Below are 26,881 nucleotides of genomic sequence, written 5' to 3'. Positions count from 1 at the left end.
TTTCCAGAGTGCTGGATAACAATAGGGCCAGCCTGGTGGCCATTTTGAATGGAAACTTTAAGGCGCTTAGCAGCTGGTATACCATGGTAGAAAATGGGTTTGTTGCGGGGCTTAGTAACGCGTCTTATTTCTGTTTCTGCAGTCATATCATTTTTTGTGTGCTTTGAAACCGTGTGCTTTTCTATCAATGAGCGTTTCCCACCTCACCGTTTTGTCAGCTCTCTGGCGCGTGGCCACATATTCTGACCGTGTCCCCTCTGCCACGTCTACAGGCATGCTGGACCAGTGTTTCCGTCAGCTGTACGACATGGAGGTGATTTCGGAGCAGACGTTCTGGCGCTGGCGCGACCAGAAGGACAGTGCCGAACAGGAGGGCATGGGTGTGGCGCTCACCGGACTAAAGGCGTTCTTCAAGGCGCTCGAGGATGACGCCGGCGATGACGAAGAGCGCACGTGATAGCCGGTGACACTTAGGATTAATTTCAGAGGCGCGCGAGCGCCGGGCTCGCCACAGAGAGCGAGCCAACGGACGCCTGACAGTGACGCCATGTGTCTGGGAGATTGTGCAAGTGCGTGTGTGACCTGGAGTGAGAGGCGACGACGGCGGCTCGGCCGCAGAGGGAGACTAGCGCCGCCAGTGGCCCAACGGCGCGGCGACACCGCGTTAGTGATTTTGTATCGCGAATACGAAACGTGGTTCATTTTGCGATGGCTATGCGCATTATTTAATGAACATTGTAAATCTAATAATCTTGGCCTATTATCCTGTGTGTTGTGGATGCGATCCGCTGTGTCGGTTTTGTGCAGTTGTGTACATAGTTTGATGACGGCGGACGGGGCAGTGGGCAGGCGGCGGGGCGCCACACCGCCCTCGGTTCGGCGCGCTTTATATCATAAAGCAAATTATAATTTTATAAATAAAAAATAAAAACACATCTTTGGCGTTTCGTGGGCAAGACGAGTTACTATTGAAGCTGAGGTTAGTAGCCCGGGTTTAATGGAAGAGGGAGATCGGAATGCCGGTGGAGGTGACACCTAGCGCTGTCACCAGTCGCCGACTATTGACTGGGCTGGTCATGAGCTGTGGCTGCGCACAGACTTCGATGGGGGATGAGGGTGACGTTGGGAAGCTGGGACGTGACCCAGAGAGCTTGAGTTCCGGGCACGAACCGAAGTTTAGCGTGAAAATCATTTGGCATGACCTCTGTAGGCCATAGATTTGGGTAACTATGTCATTCTTAGTTCAGTCGTTTTTTTTCCGGCATCTGTAGTTGCCGGTGACGCTTTCTCGCGGCTGCCTGCTGTTTCCAGTACGCAGTTCTTTGACGACAAGAGCCCAGTCAGTCAATATTCCTTCGTTTCGGGAAGCGAGTTATGTCGAGAAACGACCCGATTACACATTTAGCTGGCTGTATTGGTGCGTCTCAGCGCCTGGCCATGGGGTTTCTAACATGACAAATACTCGAGACACAGTGTGTCACCGGGCGGACCTGACACGGCTGACACAGTATGACGGCCAGGCCGACACAAACACGAATGGTTACAGCGCGGCTGGCCAGCGCACCAGCCAGTCTCACAGCGCTAGCAACAGGCGGCACGGGAGAGACTCCGCCGCGCCTCCAGCGGCGCCGGGCGCGACTCTCAGCTGAGTCAGTCGTGACTCCGAGTCAGAGTCCAGAACCACACCGCGCCGAGAGGAAGAGGCCCGCCCGCATTTGAACTTGACTCCACGCCGATTCATCCGGCCTCAACACACTCACACAACGCACTTACACGCACACACAACCAGCCAACAAAACAAGCGCTTCGCACCACTGACCATCACACGTAGCGGCGCACTGCGAGAGACTACACACCACGCGCGCGAGGAGCGAGGTTACGCAACGGCCGGCGACCACCCTTCTCTCCTCCCTGCTCTTCCCTGCCCGCCGACCGCTTCACATAGCTCAGGAAATCATCATATATCACAAAACATAAAAGCAGCTAGGCTAGCATGCCGCTCACTCGCGGCTCGAATTGCCCAGCGCCACAGGCCGGGATGTTCGTTTTTCTCGAGGGCGAGCGATGTGAGCGCCCCCTGGTCTGGCGGACGGCTAGCGCCGTCCATATTCACTAGGCGAGCGGTGTCAGTCTCGCTTATTTGTAGGCCTGCTGCCGGAACATAGCGGTGATCTCGTCGATGGGCTTGTTCTTGGTCTCGGGGACCTTCTTCCAGGTGAAGATGACAGAGACGGCGAGCACGGTGGCGAAGATCAGGAACACGAACGGACCCATGGCGTTCTGCAAAACGGAGAATCGTAAGATTTGGGCCACGCACGGAGTACCCGGCATTGGGCAGACGATGTTGAACAGGCATCACGGAGCTGGAATGACATTCTGAGTCTGACAACTCTGACAAGTGACAGCTTCTTCACCAGATGCTGATGCGCAAATTATGCATAAAAAGCATGTCTTCTACAGTGTCCGGCACAAACTAAACATGGAATAAAAGAACCTTCAGCTTCTAACTAATACAGGCTGTCCCTATCAAATCTTGCACTCTCATTTCTCTCTCGCTCTCCCTCCCTCCCCATCTCTCCTGCCTCCCCTTTCTCCCCCGTCGAACAACTCACGGCCAGCGGAAGGAAGCTGACTCCGACGATGAAGTTGGCGGTCCAGTTGACGGCCACGGCGATACTGGTGGCCGTGGGCCGGGCCGACTGGGCGAACAGCTCACTGACAAGGAACCACGGGATGCTGCCCGGACCGGTGGCGAAGCAGACCACGAAGGCGATCACCAGCACGATAGAGATGTAGCTGAGCCAGTGCGCCTGGTCCTGTGGGGCGTGGAGAGAGGAGGGTCAGAGACGAAAAATTCAACCGCGCTGTTGGTATCGTTTGCCCGAGTTGAGCTACACGGCGTCACTTGCTTCATGATGCTACTGTTACATCTTATTCCACTCAGCAGGCCACAGACAACGTTGACCTCCCTCAATCGGCAGGCAAGTGAAGAAATGATCAGCGAACTTAAGCTGCAAGACTAAAAGAGCAATGCTGGTGCCTGACAAAACAAGAATGAGCAGGCAAAACAAATATCACAGAACCCGCTCGAGACCCACCTAGAACCAAGACTCCCTGTTAACTTAGCACCATTACACTGACCTTGAGAGCGAGGCAGAGCGTCAGCAGGACGGTGGTGGTGAACATGCCGCTGAGACCGATCAGCTGCAGGGTCTTCCTGCCGGCCTTCTCCACCAGAATGACGCTGACCACAGTCATCAGCACGTTCATCGCACCCATGCCCAGGGTGGCAGACTGGGCCTGCATTTCGTCCAGGCCGGCGCGCTTGTAGATGTCGGTCGAGAAGAAGATGACCTGAGAGAGAAAACGGGGAGAGAGGATCGGTTAGTGAATGAAAGATAAACGCGGGAGTCAACGGCATTCTGGGTGTGCGACGAGCTTTTTATATAAACAAACAATAAAACTCCAACCAAATGAAAATAGTGTGCCGTCAGATGAGCTAGCGTTCTTGGCACCACTTGCCATTAACGCGTCAACTTCATTATCATCAAAGCGTGTATGAGCACTTTAGCAACACTTTCATCGTGCTAAGCCGTTAAGGCTCTCTAGCTCGACAGGCAAACATTTCAGAGGAATTTCCCGAGAGCGTTTCCCCGAACCACTCAGCGGCATTGTTGTTTCATTAAAGCGTCCGGGTCATTTCATCCCAAAGTAGAGCTATCGATCACCGCCGGCTGACCTTCAAGATCCCGAGATCGTTACGGTCAAGGTCGCACCGAGAACAACAGTTTTGTGCGCGGGCCTGCGCCACAGTGTAATGGCAGAAGACCAAAGCGCTCATCAGTATCAATTACGAGATGAAATAGCGAGACGGCAACGCCTAGGGTGATATTTATCGTAGAAAATCTGCTGGGACCATTATCTATGGGCATCATGGCAAAAAGAAAATTTACATATAAGAAGGCGCGACTAAATGATTGGAAGTCACGCAACATCTGACAGTCGGATGAAGCCAAATACAAACTATCCATTGCCCTTTCTATCCCTCCCCTCTCTACTCACGGCGTTGATTCCGGACAGCTGCTGGGCCAGCATCATGACCACAGAGATGATGAGCGGCGCGCGGAGCGCCGGGTTCGTCACGATCTCGCGCAGGGTGACCCGCGCCGTCAGCTTGGCCGCCTCGTGCTCCGCCTTCATCTCCTCAATCTCCTCCTGGACCTCAGGCGTGCCACGGAGCCAGCTGAGAGACTGCGTGGCGGCCACCTCGTTATCCTTGTTGATGAGCGTGAATCGCGGCGACTCGGGGCACAGCGGCAGCACGGCCAGTTGGAAGATGGCAGGCGCGATGGTGAGCGCCAGCAGGTACGGCCACAGCTCGGCGGTGCCCAGCACGTTGCGCATGCCCAGAACTTGCGAGATGAGGATGGAGATGGTGACCAGAAGCTGGTACAGCGAGCCGATCTGTGGACGGGGTCAGGCATGGTCAGTGATTTAGGATTCAGTAGCCGTTTATCGACGCACACAGGACTATTGTCTGTTGTACTACGCTTACTGTTCCTTATTAATAACACTGTGCGTTTAGGAATATTTAACGTTTAATTAGTTAGATTTAAATTCACGATTAAGAGCAACTAACATTGCACAAGCATCGTGTGATTGATAAATATGCAAACACGCAACCGTTTGTTTTCTATCATTTAGCCACTCCATGTCGCAAAAAATAATCCTGAAGTTCAAATACTAATTTCCGGTCCACTAAGGTCAAATCATAAGTTCAACTACCCATCCCTCTGGCGTTCCCTGCCGGCACTCACGGCGCCTCGCAGGTGGATGGGCGAGATCTCGGTGAGGTACATGGGCGCCAGGCCGGCGTTCAGGCCGCAGTTGACACCGCAGAAGAAGCGGCCCACGATCAGCATCTCGTAGCTGCCAGCCAGCGGTGAGAAGCCCTGCAGTATGCCGCCGATGATGGCGAACAGGTTGTTGATGAGCAGACCGCCCTTCCTGTGGGCAGAAAGGTTCGTGGGTCAGAGTCGTGGTGGTGATAAGATCTCATATAGTGTAAGTGGCGGAAGCGGAGCGGAGCATGAGAGGGTTTGTCTTTTGAACGGTGTCCCGTGGTACAATTTGCTCGGAGGACGCTTATCTGTATTTGTTTCTTTAGACTTCAACTGCCTTGTGAAGAACACATATCACATCAAGGGACCAGAAACACAGACCACATAATCGCAAAACGTACTAACTACATTTTCGAAGTACGTGATGCCTAGTCATAACTGAAAATGCCACCGAAACTCCAGCCACCCACGTCCCAGCGCCTCAAGAAAAAAAACCCACATACCTTCCGAATTTGTCCGAGAACATGCCGGTGAACATGGCGCCCAGCATGCCGCCCACGCAGAAGATGGAGACGGTGACGGACCAGATGCCGGTGATGCCCTCGGGAGAGATGTACTCGCTGTACCGACTGTAGTATGTGCCGTTCACCCATTGCTCAATAATCTGCAACGAGACGATAATACGACCGGTGAGAGGGCGGTAAAAGTATGGACATTTGGTCGAGCGGCAATGCACATTGCACACTGGTAGCTGTGAAATTAAGGATTGTTTTTCTAATTATATGCTTGAGAGATGTAGCGAATATTGCCTTGAATGCGTCATTCGCGTGTCAGTGCGTAAAACTGTTCCTAGATGGCGTTAGCTGAAAGCGCCTGTAGGTATGCTGTACCGCGTAGCATGGGAAACTGCATAGTGTGGAACAGTTGTAAGAGCTTACAATGCGAAAGGTAAAATGAGTATCAGCTGCGATTTAGCACTTGAAAATAGTTCCCATGAAAGTATTGAGCTAATAATGTGGGCTGCAAGTGCACATCCACCTACCTAGAGACGGCACTTCAGTTTAAATTTGACACCCATTGGAGTCAACGTTACACAATAAAGTGTTTATAAAAATGAAAACAAAACGGCACTCCTTGCCTAATATACACGGTCATCCCAGTCACACATGATACCGCTGTTTATTTGACGCTGCCGATCACTAGCCTCAACCGTGCTAGAGCTCATAATCATCCTGTGTTTGCGTGGCCACTGAGCTCGGATTATCAGTGATTGCCTTTGTTGATAGGATCCCGCTGTGTGAGAGGCAGGCCCCTGCACTGGAGGGGCGGGGTGGAGGCGCAGCCGCCGGGCAGTGACTCTGGTAGTGGCCTGACGCGGGGGGGGGGGGGGGGCGCCACACCCGGTTTGCATGACCTTGTCCGGCCCGCGTGGCTCGGCCGTCTCGAGTACGCCGGGCCGGGTCTGGCCTTCAATAGGCCTGGCCTGTGCCAGACAGCCCCGTATCAGTGTCACGATCCTCATGGTCACCTCGCGTGAGCGTGATCGGTTTGTATAAGATTCCGCGCCGAGCTCCGTATGGAAACGCCATGCTGTGTAGGTATTTCGGATCGGACGGCTGCAAAGTGGGTTCTGGGAATACTGGCGTACCCTTCGGAATGTTCAGATAAAGGGGATGTGCGATCGATAGATGAGCTTCGAGCCGCCATTCCCTTTCCTCCAAAAGGCGAAAACCTTAGAATAGACCGTGAACGGTGTTCCATTTCAAACGGTTTCCTTTTATATACTTGGGAGTTGGGACCGGTGCTGCACTTTAAACGATTCCTCTATATATTCATAGTAAAACAATCGTTTTAACGCTGGAGGAATTAAAGCTAAAACCACAGCTTTGTAGTGTGTGCCAATTCTGCCAGTTGCCACAGGGAAACTACAGGAACTAGAAATGAAATTTCAAGCGAAGGTATTCAGTTCAGTGCTGGCCATTCCTGTAGCGACAGCACTATTGGTAGCCCACGACTGGCATGAACTCCTGTATTTCTAGCCCCATTGTCCGTCACTCCGGAGCAAAAAGAACAGACCTTTTTCTGTAACCGGGGCCGGCTACGCCTTTCTCCAGGCGATAAGAATAGTCTGGAAATGAGCTGGCGCTCGGCGAGACTTCCGGGCCGTAATAGCGGTCCGTAGGGTCGGGACGGCCCGTTCTCAAGCGGTTTCCAAGCTCATTCAGAACGGCTCCCGGTTCTCCACTGAGCCGAGGCCCGAGGAACAGTCGAGAAACTCTATTTACTGGTCTGTGGATGCTTTGAGCCAGATTGCGATTATTTTTTCTTAGACGGGGCACTACTCGGTTGGTCACTTCGAGCCGGTTAGCGCACCTTCTGCGCATTCGCTTCGCTCTAAACGGATTGTGTTACAAAAGAGGTGTTAATTTATTCGACACCGTAAAATGAGTTAATTTATTCAGCGCTATTGGCTCGGTTAGCCTGAGGGAGCCCACGTCTCTGATTTACTGCTTACGGGACCGAGCCCGTGTGACGCAATATATCGGTAGTCGGACCGGCGTCAGCAGTAATTGCGGTGGACTTGGGTCGGCGCCTGGGGAGGGGGAGGAGGGACAGACAGTCGGCAGCCAGAGGGCATCCTACGCCACAGTCTGGCGTCAGCAGTACGCCACCCATGACCGCTGCCATAGCCGCGCTACTGACAGTTTGGCTTCCGTAAGCTGACACATGTCACTTGTCCGTACAGTCTGCAGTCTGAGCGACGGTTGAGACGCAATTGCTGACGAAGGAGCGGAAGCTCCAAGAAAACAATGATTCTGGCCTTTGGTAGCCTTTGCACCGCAGCCAAGCTTCACACCAATGATGAAACTCGGCAGATATATGGCGGTCTCAAAACGTCCAGCTGCTTCCATTGCAGCCGGACGCTGGCCATTCACAAGTGTCCGCACCGCCAGTTGCGAGGAGACAGTGCACCCAGCGCCCACATGCCGGTCGCTGTCATTACATAGAATCACCCACCGCCAGCCACCTCTATTGCCTGCTCCGTCCAACGGAGCCGTTCATCTCTGTCCGGACACATCGTGCAGCTCGGCTAGCCCGATTTACACGTGCAGGGCGTGCTGTCGACAGGTCGCCGGCAGGTCACCAGCTGACAGGCCAGACAGCCCAGATAGGCAGAATCTGTCGACAACCTGGCACACCTGTGCTGAAAGCTCACTTTTTAGCCGAAAAATGAGGACAGGTGGCTGCGTTCACGGCGACTTGAAATCCGGCAGCTGAGCTCGAATTCACCTGCCAGTGTTGGTTTTACAGATTGGACAAAAGCTTATTTCGAGCCGAGGTGAACGAGTAAATGGAAGAAGCGATTACTTTTAGCTGAAACGTTTAGGCGTAGTTTCCTCTAAAGCAGGGGTCGGCAAATGCTGGGGCATGCCCCCTTTGGGGGTAATGGAGCCCTTAGGCGGGGGGTAATGAGGGCCTCTGAGAAGGCATGGAATTATGAAATTATGGAATGGGACCAGGGCTGCGGAGTCGATGGATTTTAGGGTGACTCCGACTCCGGCTTCAAAAATCGACTCCGACTCCGACTCCCAACTCCGACTCCGACTCCGGACGGTTCTATTAAAATACATATCATGATATTGAGGTTCATAATGGAGATGTTTTTATCTTGCCTGAAACGATCTCTTGTGCTTTCCAAGGGGTTGCGTTGCAAATTTGCATTAAAAATAACATGCATAATTAAAAAGCAGGTTCTGGGGAATTCATCGTCTTCTGCTTCCTTCGCTGTAAACGTTCGTCCAAAACAGCAAAATGACTTTTTTTCGACAAAATCTAATTTCGAGCGCAGTATCGTCAATTAAACAGGTGCAGTGCATGACGCTGAGCCATGCAGCGTTAACTCCGACTCCGGAGTCGGAGTCGGTAGGATTTTGGCGACTCCGACTCCGACTCTGACTCCGGGCAGAACTGTCGACTCCGACCGACTTCAACTCCGACCCCGACTCCGACTCCGCAGCCCTGAATGGGACAGTATGGAATTTCGGTAAACTTGGTTGTCAGCAATGGGGTCTGGTAAGTGGTAGGTGGGGGTAATGGCCCTGCATGACACGCTAAAAGGGGGCACAACCCCGGAGGACCTGCCGACCACTGCTCTAAAGCTTACAAGCAATTAGTAGGTAATTGTGCCCCTACATCCTGACAGAAATATATCGAATAGACGTCCCTCGATACCTAAACGCATAGTCTTTGCCCATTCAGGCTAACGCACCTGGGTAATATATCGGAAATGATATTTCGTATGTATCTTCTAAATATATACCACTGCGATACCATCGTTACATCTGCAAATATGCCAATTGCCATACCATCCAATAGCCATATGACGATGCGCAGCCACCAGTTTTATCTTAAAGCCCATCCATTCACAGATGTGGTTCAACCGAGCATATCGATCAACGTCTTGCGTCATGTCAAGCATGTAACTCTGGGTTCTTTATAACCCCATTAGAGAAAGCGGAGCCACGACGACCTTTGAAGATGAGACGCGCGCAGCTGCGCACTGCCCGAGGCGGGGGCGGGGGCGGGGCGTCAGCTGACACCGCCTGAATCCTCAATACGCCGACCTCGCTCCAGACTTGGCCGGTCGCCGCGCCTCAGGGCATTCCGTGCCAGCAGTGTATTGATCCGCCCACCTGCGTCGACCAATCAGCGGCGGGGGCCGGCGCGCGGCAGCCAATCGCAGCGCTCCACGGAGGGGTGTGCCGCCACACGACCTCTGGCTGACATTGGACCAGTTGCCGGCGCCGCGTGACTTTGGGGAAGGGCACGCCTGCGGTACTGGGGCCGGGAACCGGTCACGGGTCGAGTCATCCACCGGCAATCGACCCACAGAAGTGCAGGGTTGCGTCAGACCGCCTGACCTGGGAGCCCTGTCGCGGACATGAGGGTCTTCGGGGCCCGACCCGAGCATGACGGACGTTCTGGCGTGATCAAAGAAGCCGATGTAGGACATCGTCGAGTGGCAGTGCGCTGAAGCGACTCTTTTTCGGAAGGCACAGCTCCGTTATGTTGCGTCAGCTTATGTGGTATGCTGCGCATGGAGCATGAGCAATATGTTGTCGAGCCAGGGATGCGAATGTGAAAACTTTGATTAAGTTCTTCGCAACTCTATGCGCCCACTTGTGATATCAACATGTCTCATTATCACAGATGCGCGCACATAAGTCAAATCACTTAGCTCGAGCTGATACACAGAACACAAACACTGCTCAGCGAGCCATTACCGAAAATGGACAAGAGCAGCAGTTTATAAGAATTAAGCACCCACCCTTCTTTCCGACTATTCTAGCCACCTGTGTATTGACAGATATCCCAACTACAAATTATTTTAATTAGTCCGCTGGCCACTTTGATCTGTCGAGACAGGTGGCCAGTCGTTGGACAGGTGCAGAAACTGGGACAGCACACACTCGGACTTGGCGGCGAGACTGGGAGGCCGGCCAAACGCCACGAACGCTGGTGAGACGGTCGGTTTGTACTTGTAGGACTACGCACTGCGACAGGCGGGGAGGGTAGACTGTACCGCACGACACACGGCGGGGTAGGCTGCGCCGCAATACATTACTGCTGCTGGTATGGTTAGACGTTGCGTGAAACGCACTGATATAACTTCCTGGAGACAGGTAACAGCTAGAAATGTCCGAATGTGAATGTTGGACGGACGAGTAGCGTCATAAACCAAAGCCAATGTCATGCGAGCTTCACCAAGAAAGTTATGATAAGTGTCGGCTGGTGAATGGAAGCGAAGCAATCACTTCTACCCTGAGCGTTCGTACCCACATGACGCCTTGCTTAGAAGCTCCACCCTATGCCCTCTACCGTGAGGCTCCCCATGCTCTGTCTACATTCCTGGCTGTCTGCCAGAATATTTACGACGGCCAGTCTCTGGAAGGGAAAGGGCCCAGTCCATTCCGAGTTGAGGCGCGGATAATTTATTAGCGCCCGAGCAGTGACAATGTTATGGCTCAGGGTGTGATGCTATCTGCTTACAATACTTGAATAAAGTACTGTCACAAAAAGAGGACAAAAACTCTTGGCCGGACGTCGCTCAAAGTTCAATAATGGTGCCAACTTTTTGTAGGTGGCAGTAATTTGAACTTCTTTTTAGTTAGTGAAGTTTTGGATGTCTCGCTTACTCGATTACAAAGATCAACCCTGACTTACATCGAATTTGATCAATTAGCACTAAGGAAGCACTTATATAGCTTGCACCAAAACAACAATGCATAATTAATTCAGTGGTAGATACTAGATGGAGCAGTTTTTAATTAATTTAACAGCCCCTTCGTGACCAAATATCGTCACACAAAATGAAATCAATTTCCGTTCCGTGAGTGAAATGAAATGTTGCTAATTGAGATACTCCCATAATGTAGCTGATAATGCGAACACCCCATCATCCCTTAGCCGCAACGCATGAAGCTGATTAAATTTCCTCGCTCTTCATCGCACGACAAGGCTGACATAAAACAAACATCCCCGACATGACATAGGCCAACAAACTGACCGGCGGGTACCGTTTTTCTGACATTTCCGCCCCACAGCGTCGGCTCGCGCACGAGATGTCGCGGCGCCAGTCACGTGCCTCCGTGTCACGTGCCGTGAGACAGTGAGGCATGGCTCGCGGCTCGGATTTGGACGGTGGTCCTCAGCGGCGACGGAGACGGTGCCGCGGGCCCCCTGATCGGTGGTCGGTGATTGACCCGACGGAATACATTGGCCATTATGGCGGGATCATCCGGTGGAAAATTTGAGAAAGTGGAACATCCGGACTGGCGGAGCCACTGGGAGGATGTCAGACGCGACAATGACTCGAAATTTGGGAAATTTGACATGCATATCAAACTTACAAAACTGTGCTTTGCAACATTATTTTGCCAAACATTTAGTCACTTTGTGTCCCACATGTTTTGGACATTATGAGTAGAAGCGAAGTGGGATAAGCGCCGTGATCTGGCAATTTAAGCAGGAACTTCAAATAGCCACGTAATCCCCTTCTCCGTACCGTGAGACTTGTCAACAGCTCTGTTTAACTAATATTTGAACTACATAATCGGTGACAAAATAGCGAAATGTCCGTCTCCACAAACAGATAAATCTCGGCATTTCTTCCATTTATCTCTGAGGAGTGGACGGCATCTCGCCCGAGCTGATGACGTGGCACGTTTCCGGTGGTGTCCTGATTGGCGGTTATCGCCGGTTCGTGAGGACAACAGCCTCCTTAGTCGAGTGGTCGATAGCCATCACACAGCCAGTCATCGACCGGGCCAATGGAGCATCGACCGGTCATGGGTCGACCCACCAGGCCGCCCTTCCAACGGCTAGTTCAATAGGGGCGGGCCAGCATGATTGAACGGCAAATGTCAAATCAGTGTAGCCGTCTGTCGCATTGATGGATAGCCTTCGCCAAGATCAACAGGACCCAGGGTCAGCCGGTGTCAAAGAGCACTGACAGGGAGACGAGACATACGAAATTTATTTCTGGCAGCCGGATTCGACTCCTCAGTAACATACTGGAGCACAGTCCTTACAATAAACTAAGTTAAAACTGAGTTGCTGGCGCCCACCACCCTACCTGACCCAGCCCACCGGGCCCCACTCGCTGGAAGTAGAACTACCACCGTCCTCATCAAGCCCCACTTCCCTCTCTTCTCCACTCTACCCTTAACGAGTCTGGTAATTATGGCCCACAGTCACTCATGTCTGCAGAACTGCAGACCGTCCTCCAAACAGTCCATGACTTTGCAACGTTGCAGCGTTGCGCACTCGGATATAGGACAGTTCTGCAGTCCACCACGCCCCCACACGTGACTGGGCGGAGTCAGGGGCGTGACCTCGCCCCCGAGACACGCCTGAGTGCTGACCTCTGCACGATTGGCCACTCGGCACTCTGGCTGCGTGAGTGCTCCAAATGCGAGCAATGTGCCGCGCGGGCTGTTATATAACGATGTGATGGGCCTGGCAGCCATGTGTCAGATAAGAGAAGTTGCAGAAGGCCGTCATTGAAACTGATACGATGTAGTCGTTTTCCGCATATGTGCAGGCCATCTTATTTCGAGGCTGAATATTTTTCGAGTTGAGGGTTTGTACAAGACTGTCGCAAAATAGAGTAGGCGAATAGGTACCCACCACCCATGCGCTTGAGAAGAAAAGAGCTAGCGTATTCTTATGAAATTTCTTATAAAAAAACTAACAAAATTTAAGTTGCGGACAGGGAAATCCTGCCAATGCTCGTATAATACGGGCGTCTTGGCAAGGAGGCATCCCGATTAAATTTCAATTCTTTCAGTAAGCTCGACTGCTACAGAATAGCTCGGACTAGGTCGGAATGCATCTTTTTAATAACTGATAATATTTTTGGCGATTTAGTGGACGTCCTCTGGCGTCCGTTACATAAGCGCTGGCTGGCTGGCGTCCAGCCCTCTTCAGTCTGACACGCGGGACAGATTGCCGCGCCGGGGAGCGGAACTCGTGTCAAGGACAGCGTGGACCCGAGGCACGCCAAACGGTCATCTTGAGGAGGGACGCCGCGACAGGGGAAGGCCTGTTGAATGCGCATTTACTGTTAGGGCTGTGCCAGATGTACCGGTATCCGTTCCACGATTCTTCGGTGGTGAACTGATCGTTGGTGCGATAGGACTGGTATCAGCTACATGTGAGGTACCCACATCGCAATGCGTTGCACATTACGAGTTGCTTACATCAACCGTGAGGAAACTGTTTGTAATACCTAACGGCACAAAGTAATCTGGCGTCATCAAAACATACCCATCTGAGTCTTATCCGCCTTACTTCTCTTTAGCCATCGGCTGCCTGATAGTATAAAAATTATTTTACTAATAAATTCTATCGCCTGATCACGCGATGTCGTGACGTCACTGACCGTGTGACGTCACCAGACTGGGCTGCCACCGACGACGGCGACGGGCGGAGTGCCAAATTAACAGTGGGCAGAAACGACCATCTCGAGACACGCTCCGACCTCTGAAGCTTCGCTCCTATTCCCAGAGATGAAAAAGAATAAATCAGTATGGCGATAGCTGAATGCGTCTAGATAAGGTTCGCCGTGTTGATTTAAGTTTCTTTACAATAAATTTCGCTGTAAGCGTTAGTCTTAGTGACCATGGATTCCATTTCTCACACCACCTGTCACAGAGGTGGCCATGAAAACGTCTGTGGTCTCATGCCAAACGATTTGAGCTCTCGCAGACGCATCAGGGTCGCCAGCGCCGAAAAATAGACAGTTGGTCGGAATGTCATCGTTTCGTCGACTCCGACGTGGCGAAACGTCGACTCCGACGCGGCGACCGTCACATCGCTGGTGAGTGGTGATGACGGGGGCGGCCGCCGAGAGCTGGGTAAATATAGCGCGCGTGGCCGCACCTTTTGGCGAGCCATCAAGGCGATGTGAGGGCCGCTAAGACAGAGAAAAGCTCTGGACGAGTACATGACTACCTATCTACCTATATCAGCAACAGGAAAAATTTAAAACAAAGTCGGCTGAGATCTACGCTGAGATGCGTCCTGGGTTACACTTCCTACCAGACCGGTCCTGAATCTTCCCGCGGGGTAAGAAGGTCCCCGCCGACCAGCAGTTCAACTTTTTTTGTCCGAAGAGTTATCTCGGGACTTGAAAGGATGGAATCTCAGAAGTTCATAGTTTTTGTCAGTCTCGTAATTGCTTGGTGTAGACTTTGACCTCGCATTACATAACCGACCGAAAGCGACCATGGCAACACTCTGCTTTGGTTTTGGGTCAACGCAATAGCAGCGCCGTTTTTGCAGCAGCAGAAAGGAGTGCCTCACTTTATACAGCGGGAACGGCAACCGATCCACTTCTGCTCGACTCTAGCATTCACTGAGCGGTCGACAGCCAGCGGCAGGGCGACCTTACGACGGCAAACGGACGTTTGACGGTCGCTCGCTACCGGCGTATCGGGCCAATAGTTTGGTCCGCAGGGACCAACAGGCGTCCATATGCCTCCGGCGCTAGTGCAGAGAAATCAATGTTAAGGTTAGCTCTGCATGTGAGCTGACGGTCAGAGCGACGAAATCGCGTCGATCTGTACGATCTGTAGATGAACGACCAAGGCGTTCATGGCGGATTGGTCGTTATGCACTAGATTTGAGCTCGAATTATCAACCTCAAATAAGCACGGATAAAAAGAAAATACACGAAGGTTCGAGGCAGTTAGCCCTTAGAAAAACACTAAAAGTGAGCGCCACTGCTCTTTTTACAATAGTTATCCGCAAATCATTTAGCATCTTTTCACAGGCGTAAGTGGACCTCGGTTTGGTGTCTACACATTTAAATGTGTTACTTTTCTTGCACACGGTGTATGTCTGGGCCTGATCCGATCACCGCACTATGTGATGGGCATTAGGCGCCACTCGAATTGACCACTTGACCTCCAATCAAGGACACAAGTCTGATAGATGCGGGTAGAATAGCCAGTCCCGAGTCTTCGGTAATTTAGACGTCAAAGTGTGTTACGCTGGGGTGTGATCATAGTGTGCCAAACTGGCTATTTTCTCGGGTGAAAATTGGCTAGAGCCAGTTCGGCGAACGAACGGACGAGGGCAGTAGAAAGCGTTAAGGTTATTTTGATGCCATAATCACAATTACAAAGATTTGTCGACAGCGTAGGAGAAAGTAGTCTTGTAATTTAATTACCAACAGGTTTGGTGAGCCATAATCATCAAAATACTTTTTCCGTACAGCAATGAGCAAATTTGTTTGGAGCTACCAAATTAAGTTCGGTTCATAAAAGCTGCATACTATAGCACATAATCTTCGTAGCTAAAAGAAGCTACCAATAAAGCAGTAGGTACCTAAAGCTAATAAAGCAACACACGCGTTGACAGGACCATTGAAGGAAGAATTGATTTGAAAGAAATTTGTTCTTAGTTACCTACCGGTCATAACTCGCAAGTCACACCAACACAAGAACTTAAATAAAACACGCAGTAAAAAGACCTCCTGACCTAAAGGTCATTTAACAGAGCTAAGATGCCATTTGCGTATTTCTGACTTAATCGCAGTACTGGAATGTTCACAGTAATTTTCCAGTGTCCCTGAATAAAAACCGTAAACATCCTGACCCGTTCCTATCTCAAACTCCTCGCCCCCCCCCCCCCCCCCGAGAAGCCCGGCACGTGACCGGTCGGCACGAGCGGAGTAACGGATACCCGGCCGTGGCACGCCGCTCTGTTTATACACGGACGGCCCTGGATGCTATACTGGACGTTTGTGACGCGTCAGTGGCGGGTCGGCTCTTGTATTTCGACAGCACATGTCACTTCTGGGTGGACATGGATTGTCACTTGTCATCGGAACAATTATGTGTGTTCACAGATAAACTTACAAGATGGGAAATGGATCACAGACGGTGGTCTAAAAAGAAGATTTAAATGAGTCAAGTAAAACTGAGAAATGTTGGATACGAAGCATGCTTTGGAGAGTGGAACATTGTGCATATTATTTTGTATTGTCATCTATAACTGCATGTCCAAAAAAGTAGCACCCACACGTGCATGGGAAGAGGTCCACGTTGTCACCCGACTTACCGTTTTCGGCGAGTTGACGACTCCGGTGTTGTAGCCATGTTGGAAGGCTGAACCGAACACAGTGGCCACAATGGCCAAACACAGGCGTAGAGTGAACCCCTGCAAAAGAGAAAGGCGTAAGTTTCCGACGTAACTTTCCGACATCAGTTACACTGTACTACGCATTCATAACTACGTTTACTTTTTATTTGTTATCCCCATAAAAGCAGATATACGGTCTCAATTAGGGGTAAAATTAAAACGTCCATCTGTCTGTGTCTTGTCTGCTGTCTGTCAAAATTGGATAGTTGCCAGACGATCAAACGGCCCGACTCTTGTCAGAAAGGTCGGACAGACCAGATAAGGTCGTGGAAAAACCCACAATGCGTCGTCTCAGAGTCAGGTGACCTGTCAGCGTTTTGTGACATCTCACGTGCCCTCTGTAAAAACACAACTTATTAGGATATTGGTCACCATGGAGACGGGCATGCAGCCAAGAGACGGTATTCGGATAAGTGAGAACAGAATCCCGTGACAAGTATTTCGAAAAAAGGCGGAACTGTTTGTTTTTGCTGCCTTTGATATTGACTACGGCATGAAAGGAATAAATAAACGGCACGGTATTTGATTTTGTATCGTAATGTTATGATGTGCTCTGAGCGTACAAGACTGGCTATGTCATTTTTTGCTGTCTTTTTTTGCCATTTACACAAGCGTCTATTTCCTATAGTGCCATGTTCTAAAATGTTTTTGACAATATTGACCGAGATTTGACAGCAAACTCACCGACTTTCGACGATCTTGTTGGGGCGCTTGACCCCATTGCAGATCTTCTACTTCCTCCAGTGAGTAAAGTATACAATTAACTAATTAATTACTAGCAGAGCATAAGTGCTTCCAAAAGTCAAATCACATAGTTAAAAACCCTCAAGGTTTATGAGCTTGCTTCTCAGTTTGATATGAATTTTAGGCGCTACAAATACAGGTGTCTATACTGATAATGTATTCAGCTACGCCTTAATGATTTTGTAAATATGTGAAAGAGTTTTACTTATTTATGTTTGAGATTGTTCCCAATTTCTCATATCTGTTAACGAAAATAAAATCACGTGCTTTTTCTGTCGTATGTTTCCACTACAATATTATGAAAGCAACATGTCACAAATACCACAAATACATGAAGATAAAGCTTCACTGGGACGCCTAGCTATGCATGCTCACATTAGAAAGTCACCACAAATTGTACGTGGAACCCAAGTGGAACCCTATCATCATTCCATAGATTGGCCCCTCTTTGCTGAGGCTAGATAACTCGTGTTTTGCACGACTCCAGTTCCGCTCGGAATAGCAATCAATGAGGAATGATAACGAGTCGATTATTATGGTATGGTAAACGCTAACCCAGTGCAAGCATCAATTGAACACTGTGTCATTACTCATAAGTCTAACCAATTAATTAATTTGTATCTGCTGCATGTATGACTGTTATAAGTCATACTAGGTGAACTTGCTGAAGAGGCAAGTTTTCATAACTTTTTCAGGTCTAATACAAGCAGCTTGCCATAGAAAATCACACAAGTTTTTCTTAGTTATTAAGATTTTGGGATTTAAATAGTTTGGCTTTTAAGAACAAATGGGGATATTTACACTTTACAGAATCTTAAAGAAAGGGTGCAAACTATAAAACTATATAGGAACATGTATAATTGACAACTGAGCATGACCAATAAACGATTCCACAAACACTAATGCCTCACATCCTTGATAAGTACGCAGCTGAACTTGCCTATTACCCTACTTGCTGCTCTTGCTATGCACTCTGTAAACAGCGGCGTGCTTTGGGCTCTGGCCCGAGGTCATGACCCGACATTTGATACCCGACATCAGCTCATCCCAGGGCCGGAAGACTACCTTCTGTTTATCTCTGAGAACCCAGCCCCGTCCCGACTCCATCCTCCCCTCCCCGACCGGAGGAGGCTGGTGCAACGGAGGCGTCAGCGCAAACGCGCCGGACGCCAGACACACCCCCTGAGCTCGTTCCCAGACTCTGACCATGACGTGGCCCGTTCATAGTAACAGGAGACGGGCCACGCCAGGATGCAACGTACGACTGAGATCGTCAGCCTTCTAAGCATGAGTATACCCTTCCAGAGCCCGAGCGGACAGAGAAAATAAATGTCCTGACAAACCATGGCCCCAGATATTTAGTAAACAACTCACTCTGCACGCCCACTTCTGAAGAAGTGTGAAGGTATCTTCGATATCCCCAAACTCCTTCAAAACTTACTATGACCTGGTACGTCATGGCAGTAGCGGCGGCGGCGGCGGCGGGAGGAGGCGGAGGCGGCGGTGGATTTCCAGGGACGGACCGGCACGGAGTGAGAGCTCCCGCCAGCCGAGAGCGGGCCGGACCGGGCCGGACCGGCGCCGACACGCCCCCAGAGGAGGCGCGGCCTTCGCCCCAGTCGCCGCCACCGCCGCCGCCGCCGCCGCCGCCGGGGGTAGGCAGTTAGGAGGCCGACCTCGCCATCGGCCGCTTCCAGGGATCGGGCAGCTGGCGGGGCTCGCTTTACAAGTAACGGGAGTTCGCATAGTAACCGTATTTTATTTCAGGCAGCTTCTGCGAAATTGTCCGGGGACTCAGGTTTGTTGTTCAATAAAAACACATTTCTAACGAAAAGTTGAAATTTTTTAACACAACCTTCGGTTATGGCAAGCCGTCAAATTGATGACCAACTACTAACCAATCACTACTGGACCTGAGATCACCGGGTTATTCCCAGACAGATCTATTGTTAGAAAACAAGAAGGGTCGGCAAACATGCAAATCCTCCTAATATCAGCAAATCCATCACTTCTTGATTCGGGAAGACCCCCTATTGCGTCGTAAACCGAGGAGAAGGGTGACATCAGATGCCCAGCCTCCGGAGTCACGAGTGACGACATCTTAATACCTTGGGATGCCATCATTCCAGACCGCCCCTTCGGCCGACCAAGCTAGCCTGAGGGAGTGTCTGATTACTAGAGCGGGCGGGGGGGGGGGGGGTCCCATCGTGACACACAAGGTCGGGCCGGTCGGGTCGGCCTCCTATTGGTCGACTGAGGGGCGGGGCCCTTCCGCGTCCCCTCGGCTGAAGTCAGCAAGGGGGAGGGAGGGGAGAGAGAACGTTCGGCGAATCGCGAGATATCGATTGATAAGATGATTGGGATATCTTTATGCGGTAGTCTGGAACAAACTTGGGAGCGGGGCTTATTAGGAAAGCCGAATTGACCGGAAACTAAATGAGTAAAAATTGCAACAATTAGATGGAATTATATTAAAAGTGTGTGAAAATTACATGCAAGGGCTACAAAAAATGGACAAAATTACAGAAGCAAAGATAAAAACGCAAATATCGAGGATGGGTGATATATGCAATTGCAGGCATCTTCCTGACGTAAGAATGTTGTAGCAGCAATGAGCACCAAGCAGTGCTCAGACACCTAGCGTAAGATGATGGATGCAACAGCTGGCCCATATAGGGGTGCAATTAGATATGGCTCATGGCCATGGGCAAACAGAAGTAGCCGTTATTGAAGCCACAGTTAGTTACGGTAAGAAAAACATAACTTGTTAATACTTCATAGCGAGATAGAAGATGTGAAGAAAGTCGGTCAAATATTTAATTTAGGGCCACCTAAAAGCCGCAAAGGCAAAGCTAACATACGAATGCAATGTCAGAATTTCCATAGCCTGCGAAACTGCCGTTCCAGCTGGGCGGAGGTGGTCTAAAGTCTCAACTGTGCAGAACGACTGTTTATATTCGCACCAAACACCGCGAGAAAGGGCGAGGCGCATCTCGGGCGCAGGGCCTGGTCCCCCGCCCATGTGTGCATGGTCACTGCCGGGGCCTGCAGCGGACGACTCCCAAAACTCAGACATGAAATTTAGCAATGCCTCGGAAAACTTCTATGTATCTCGAGAGTAGTTTAAATTGCTTCACCGAGCACACTGACAAAATTATGAAATGGCATGGGCAGAACAGACCAATGTCATTGAGTAGAACACTGTAGATATGCAAAAAACTATTTTAAAAAATGGCAGAAACTTGCTTTGAGGTGGTGATTATTACCCTTCGAATATAACTTATCTTATGACCTAGCAAAAAAAAAAAACGTGTTGTTGGCCCAGTTTCCACTACATGACTATTTTCGCACAGTGTTGCGTGCATTGCCATACTTTAGGTATCTGACATGTAAACAGCGGCGGCCAGCTTGTTTGAACGTTGTATCAGCATTATCGTCGGCACACATGCTACATAAGCTGCCAACAAGGACTGCAAAGCCATTAGTGATCCTAGCCGGTCTCTGAACGTCGTAGTAAATCCAACAAAATGCCATCTTGAAGAGGACTAAATGGTAGCGCAATGCTTCAGGCGTGTGCCATGTAACGATCGAACTTGAACTCAGGCTTCAGGATACGCCGGCATATTATCAAAGACTCTTGAGTTGATATCACTAAAAGTACATCAGTCAACTGAGTCAAGGTTATAGTTGTCCATCGATATGTTAGTTCTCGTCAATTTGAGATAATCCCCGCACGCACTTGTCATGTCACGCCGAAGAGATAGCCAGCTAGCTAGCTGTCCTTGGAGAGTCTGCGGTTCGTGCAGGACGTTTCATTGTTTGAATGTTGATGGCCATCCATCCCGGTGGGAGCGCTCCGACATGCTTATCTTCGTGTCACTGCAAATGACTCTGATTGCTTTTCTTGTGCACTGCTTGGCGGATCATTGCGTCATCTATAACATGGGTCAGGGACGGTGCGAAGGACAGGCCAGACCAAAATGCAAGTGGAGGCCTACCGCTACTAGAATCATGAAACGTTATTTTTTTGGCGACATCGATAAAACATTAAAAAATAAAAGAACATCTATTTAATAATTGCTGCTCAGATGAAGTTATTCACACGGCGGTTAAATTTGAGCCGGACTGTATCTCCAAGTGTATGTACGTACTGCATTTTGAACAACTAAAAGTCACATAAAGTTAAACAAGATCACGCTTTTCTCATGATAGTCCTCACTATTCTTTCAGAAATTTGCATTAGAAATTTCCTATGTTACAGCTTTAATGGAAATCATTGCCCATTATTGTCACCTATAATCCCCAGGTTAAATGATTTTCTTTGTCTTTTTGCCTTTTTGGGAAACACTTGTATCAAGAAGCGGTTACAAACAAATGCGTCGACTTTATTGAATGGTCTTTCTCGCAGTGACCTACCCCAGCCAATAAAGCGAATTATTTGGTTTAAAATAATCTGTTTTCAAAATTATTGTTACCCGACAAGCAAAAGGGAGGAAAGTAAGAAGCATAGTTTTAACATCGCTATTTTGATAATTTTAATGCTGGATTTCAAGGTTTTCTAATAGGTACATTTATTCAGCAAAAGGAACTTTGTGCAGGCTTAAAGCTGAACTTAGCTGGCCTCACCAAACCATTTCGATCAATTTCCAGTCCAGATAAAGAAGTACCTAAAAAGCGGTAAGCAAGCAGCGAAACTCAATAAAGGGCTAAAAAGGCTTGTTACTCTGCGAATTATTGGAGACCTGGCCCTTCACAAATAGGTACACTTTTCGAACAAACAGCAGTTATTTTGAGTCAAACCATTCAGACGTTCTATACATAAAAGGTCGCATTTGCAACAGTTGAGAGTCGAGTCGCCTTTGGTAACCAATTCCCATTGCTTTCATTAAAGCTTCAATCGTTTCCCTTCATTCGGATTTACAAGTGCCTAAAAGCCTTCATTCAACGAGCTCACGACTGAATCGCAACAAAATGCCGCAAAAGGCACACAAACATCTGTTATGATGGATTAATCTAAAATCCATCAATATGTGGTGCACCCTGATGTAAATTTAGATCCACGTAGAGATGGTGGTTATAGGTATAATCAAGAAAAATGTTTTATCTTGTAGGTATCTTTTTTTGTGAATGAGAAGACTCGTAAAGACCTCCAGTGCATGGTGGAAATTCGCTCTTTCTGTCCGACTATTCGTGGGGAAATTTATCACAAGATGTGATATCCATGTGGTATTTTCTTAAATTTGAATGTGAACTGTTTTAATTTGGATGTCTTTTTTTCTTTGGTATCATTTTTTAAAATTTGATTGTGATATATTCAATGTGACCCTTTTTATTTGAGAGCAAAAAGATGTAGAAGTTGAATATAATATAGGTGGGTCCTAAGGAGGTACTTGTCCAAACGCTATAGGCATACACAAATGTTACGGGATCAAAGCCCACAAAATTTCACAAATATACAACAATTCCAGTATTACACACCACAATCACTGAAAAATCCCTTTACTAGCAGCGCTCCTACCTCAGGTAACTGGCAGCAGCCCATTTTGGAAGACGCTCGGTGACCTGTCAACAGTCGAGCTAACCGCCACCGGCAGAGAAGCTGACCGCACTACTGAACACCGCTAGCGGTCCACCCTCACCAAGAGCGTCCCCCACTCGAGAGTGGCCGATATGCGTCCGAACGACCCCCCCCCCCCCCCCCCGCCGCCCCGGGTCGAGAGGCCGATCAACAGTCATGGAGAGACACCGGTCAGGGGTCGGACCACCCGACAGCAGCATGCAACGGCCGCGTGACGGACGTAACGGCGACAGGGGAAGGTTCGAACATTCAGGGACGCGCCGTGTGCGGGCACCCCACCTGAAGGTGTTGGTTTTAGATAGGGACGAGCCTCGAGGGCGGAAAGAGGAGAGGTGGGAAGACACGCGCCCATTTGGATTACCTAATTGTGCCTGTTCATGGTGATTGGCGAGATTCATTTATGTTAGGTCATGGAGGTACGGTTTGCAAAGAATCACTACAGAAGCTGAAATGACAAAAAAATAAGAGGGCAAGTTAAGTTGCTCGCCTCAGTAGACGTGGTCTAAAAGAAAGACCAGAGCTGACGAGCGAAGTTACTTTCACGAGTTTATAATTGGTTTTTAATCATTTTAGATTTACTGACGCGTGGACTCCCCGCCTATTTTCCAAAACCAGTCCTTGTTTGTTGAGCCACTAATTGCCATCGATCTAAATTGTACCAGTATTAACATTTTCGTCCTCATCAAAACATTCATCGAAATCTACTGCATCATATTGGTCAAAAAAGCAAGCAATAGTCATTGAAAAGCACGCACCGCCCTCGCAGCGCATAACAAGCATTCACATTTGTCACACTACTGTCCCAGAACCGTTCAATCGATATCTACCGTCGTGCGACCCGTTACCTCACCACACTCGCCGGGTAGTGATCACTACAGCCAGTGTCCTACCTCGGTCTTGCGCAGGACGGCGCCGGCCCCGGTGATGGGCCGTTCCTCCAGCTTCACACCATTCAGATCCAGGTCCTCCTTCTCCGCCATCGGTGCCTCCTGGGTGGCCATGCTTCGCACGCCGTTTGGGTGGGTTCCGGTTGAGTCGTGGAGGTGTCCTGGTCCAGGTCACCCAAGGGAGGCGTCCGCAGGTCGTCGCCGTCGCCACTCGACTGCCGGCCGACGTAGCGGTTCTGCCATTGATCGCGAACTCTTCGCAGCCGTCGACGGCGGTGGCGGCGTGCGTCGGTAGCGGCGGCAATCGATGGCGGGGCGGGGGCGGGGGCGGCGGCGGCGGCGGCCGGCGCCGGTAAGATCTTCTCACAGGTGGTGTTGATGATGGGTACAAGTGTCGACCCACTGCCCCAGAGCTCTTCAATGATAGCCGACATGTGGAGAAGTCGCGTTCCGCCACGTTATATTGACGGGTGGGGAGCTCCACGAAGTTTGTTTCTTTAATCGCTGTTTACTTATTGAAATATGCACGATGGAAAACCACATGCACCACCTGCCAATGCTATTGGAGCCTAATAAATCAGAAAGTATAATGAAGTGCGAAGTTCAATCCATGCTGAATAGGAAATGATGTTTCAAGGAGCTTGCACTGGAACGGAGGCCAAAGTCACATGGGCAGGGAATTACAAAGGTCATTGCATGCATTTAGAAAGACCGCACCTACATGTGTTGGAATGCAATCAGCATAATTATTAATATGGTCTCACCAGACTAGGGATGACAGCTCAGAAGAGACCGTCCTCGGGAGCGGATATCGGTATCAGAGCAGGTTATGACCTCTACAATCGAGTTAGTTACTTCCGTCACTCAACAGACAACTACGCAGTGTCGGTTCATACCGAGCGGCGGGGTCGGCCATGGAACGGTCTGTCTGTTGGACAGCGGATGGGATGCCGTCTGACCCATTGCTGCAATGAGTGCATCCATTTATCCTGCCCGCTTCCTGCAAGGTCATGGACCCAATGCGGACTGCGACGTAGGATGCTCGTCCGGGTTCATTGCTGACGGCGAAATATTGGTCCATTGGTCAGGGAATTGGTCAGTTTTGGTAGTGCCCTGTGTCAGTCATCTTAGCCACATGTCGAAGACTCGAGAACATCAGAGAGACATCTCACCCTTATCAAATTATCTCATAAACCCATCGACCTTTGACATCCCACCCGCCGGTAGGAAGGAATGCGCGCTGGCCATCACAGAGCTCCCACACTCAGATCGTCTCCTGCCCCACACCTTGGCACCATCACAGGTAGTAACAGGCTCGCTATAGCCGCGTCTGAAGGGCATAGCCCCGTGTGTGATCAGTGAATCACTTGTGACGTCGTATGTGGAATTTGGCTACTACGGCCGCGCCCGGGGAACCGGTCGGCCGGCCAGCGACCACGAGCTCAGATGGACCTTGCCCCTCGTGACTCCAGTCTCGTATGCAAAAGGCACGTGCACTGGCATGGCGTGGCAGCTGGTAGCATGGTCCCTTGGGGTCGGTCACGGCTTGATGGGGCTGACCATTGCATAAGGCACTTGAGCATCGGTTGTCGAGTGCTCAACTCATGGATGCAACAGACATAGCCCGATTATGTGCTTTCTAGTGACCGTCTCATCTTTGAGTGGGCGATATGACCTAGACATTCAATCGCAACAGTTGAGCCAACGCTAGAGTAGCATTTCAATGCTATCTGAAGCACCTAGATCACACCACATTTGACCCAAGTGCAAGTACCCACATGGCTGGGGCGGAAATCAGACTTGAAAAAATTACCAGACTTTGATAGTAAAATGATGATACTCGCAGAGACGATAAAGATGGCAACTTACCCAGAACACAACAAGGCAATTGTTCGGCTAAAAGACTGGCAATCGTAGGGAATACCTTTTTGCAAAAAAAAAAATAATAAGCCGTGTTTTCTGTAGTACCTATGTCATACTAACTATAAGAGTGCAGTTTGATTTACTAAATGATAAATCGCTGAAACTAACGCAATACTTACGCCTACAGTAAGTATTGCATTGGACAATGCCTTGTCGAAAAAAAACGTTACCAACTTTAAATTGGATCAAATAATCTTGAACTAAAAATAGACAACATCTTACTTTTTAGAACAATTCACGAAGCTCTCCCCGAAATTCATTAGAACGGCCATTCATCTGCGCAGTATTCCTCGAAAATTATCAGCACTTTCATACTTCAGTGTAATAGGTACATACTATGTAAGGAAATACAACCCATTTTATAAGCACTACGGCAGCAATATGACAGCAAGGAAGCTTAACTATTCAGGATCTTATTCAGAAATCGCATCAGCAGATCTCAATCCCCTAAAGCCTGGACGTGATATGGAGTAAAACATCTTCACTCTAACTTCAGAAACATAATTTTGCCAGCATAGTTTGGGCCTGCATGTAGATTGAAGCATGGACACGTTTTACACTTCGCCATCAGAACCACAATTCTAGCAGAAAGGACGCGCAGCTAATAATAAAGACGCTCCACCACGGTGTCAGGAGTCAGGACCACATCACCAAATGACTTCAGGTCACTTGGGTATTGTCAGGGTCAGAGCTATTTGATCACTGTCAACGATTCAAAGTCTTTGGTCAAGAGCCACAGTCCGTCCACATTCAGAACTACAGAGTCAACCCAAGAGTCAAGAGTCATTATCACTGGTCACTAGTCGGGGTCGGTGCCTCGTTGTCACATAGAATGCTGGTGCAGAGCCAGCAGTCCCGGGTCAGAACATGTTGCCCGACTCGGAGACCAAGAGCCGGTCTGAGGCGAAGTCGCGTTGGTCCAAGTCCGAGTCGGAGATAGCCTGCAGCAGCGGCTGTGGCAGCGGCTGTAACAGCGTTAACTCACCTTTGCTGTTGTCATGGTTGACGGCTGCTAGTGGACGACTGCTAGTGGACGACGATCCTCCTCCAATGACGACCAGAGCCGATCTGAGCCGATCCGACCCCCGAGCACCGTTCTAGTGCACTGCAGGCCGCCCAGGGGTCGGCCGGGGTCCTCTCCGCCCCCCCCCCCCGGCACCGCCCCCTCCCGGCAGGCCCGGGGCGGCGCTGCGCACCCG

At 49.9% G+C, this 26,881-nt stretch overlaps 2 protein-coding genes across 5 annotated transcripts in view; one reads left to right on the top strand and one right to left on the bottom strand.

The window, feature by feature from the left end:
• LOC122384503 (eukaryotic translation initiation factor 4 gamma 1-like) overlaps positions 1 to 935 on the top strand; it is a 92,569-nt gene extending 91,634 nt beyond the window's left edge. The window contains exon 15 of the mRNA XM_043372003.1: positions 273 to 935. Within this exon, the coding sequence (XP_043227938.1) occupies positions 273 to 457 (185 nt within the window). The 3' untranslated portion in view covers positions 458 to 935. The remainder of the gene's footprint in view (positions 1 to 272) is intronic.
• A 458-nt stretch (positions 936 to 1,393) lies between these two features.
• LOC122384502 (solute carrier family 2, facilitated glucose transporter member 1-like) lies at positions 1,394 to 26,851 on the bottom strand. Of its 4 annotated transcripts, none has more exons than XM_043372001.1 (8): positions 26,668 to 26,851; positions 16,470 to 16,568; positions 5,345 to 5,505; positions 4,818 to 5,007; positions 4,063 to 4,464; positions 3,142 to 3,354; positions 2,613 to 2,816; positions 1,394 to 2,280 (listed from the first exon to the last, which is right to left on the bottom strand). In XM_043372001.1, the coding sequence occupies exons 1-8, from the start codon at positions 26,680 to 26,682 to the stop codon at positions 2,137 to 2,139; spliced, it is 1,428 nt and encodes a 475-aa protein (XP_043227936.1). In that variant the 5' UTR covers positions 26,683 to 26,851; the 3' UTR covers positions 1,394 to 2,136. The 4 variants fall into 4 exon arrangements, with proteins under 4 accessions (XP_043227936.1, XP_043227933.1, XP_043227934.1 ...); XM_043371998.1 differs by lacking the exon at positions 26,668 to 26,851 and adding an exon at positions 23,763 to 24,030; XM_043371999.1 differs by lacking the exon at positions 26,668 to 26,851 and adding an exon at positions 22,813 to 23,009.
• Between the last annotated feature and the right edge of the window lie 30 nt (positions 26,852 to 26,881).

The sequence above is a fragment of the Amphibalanus amphitrite genome, unplaced genomic scaffold (genome assembly GCF_019059575.1).
Source record: "Amphibalanus amphitrite isolate SeventyFive unplaced genomic scaffold, NRLGWU_Aamphi_draft 000192F_arrow, whole genome shotgun sequence".
Taxonomy (NCBI): Eukaryota; Metazoa; Arthropoda; class Thecostraca; order Balanomorpha; family Balanidae; genus Amphibalanus; species Amphibalanus amphitrite.
The sequence above is the reverse complement of the archived record's forward strand: the minus strand, read 5'-3'. Positions and strand labels throughout refer to the sequence as shown.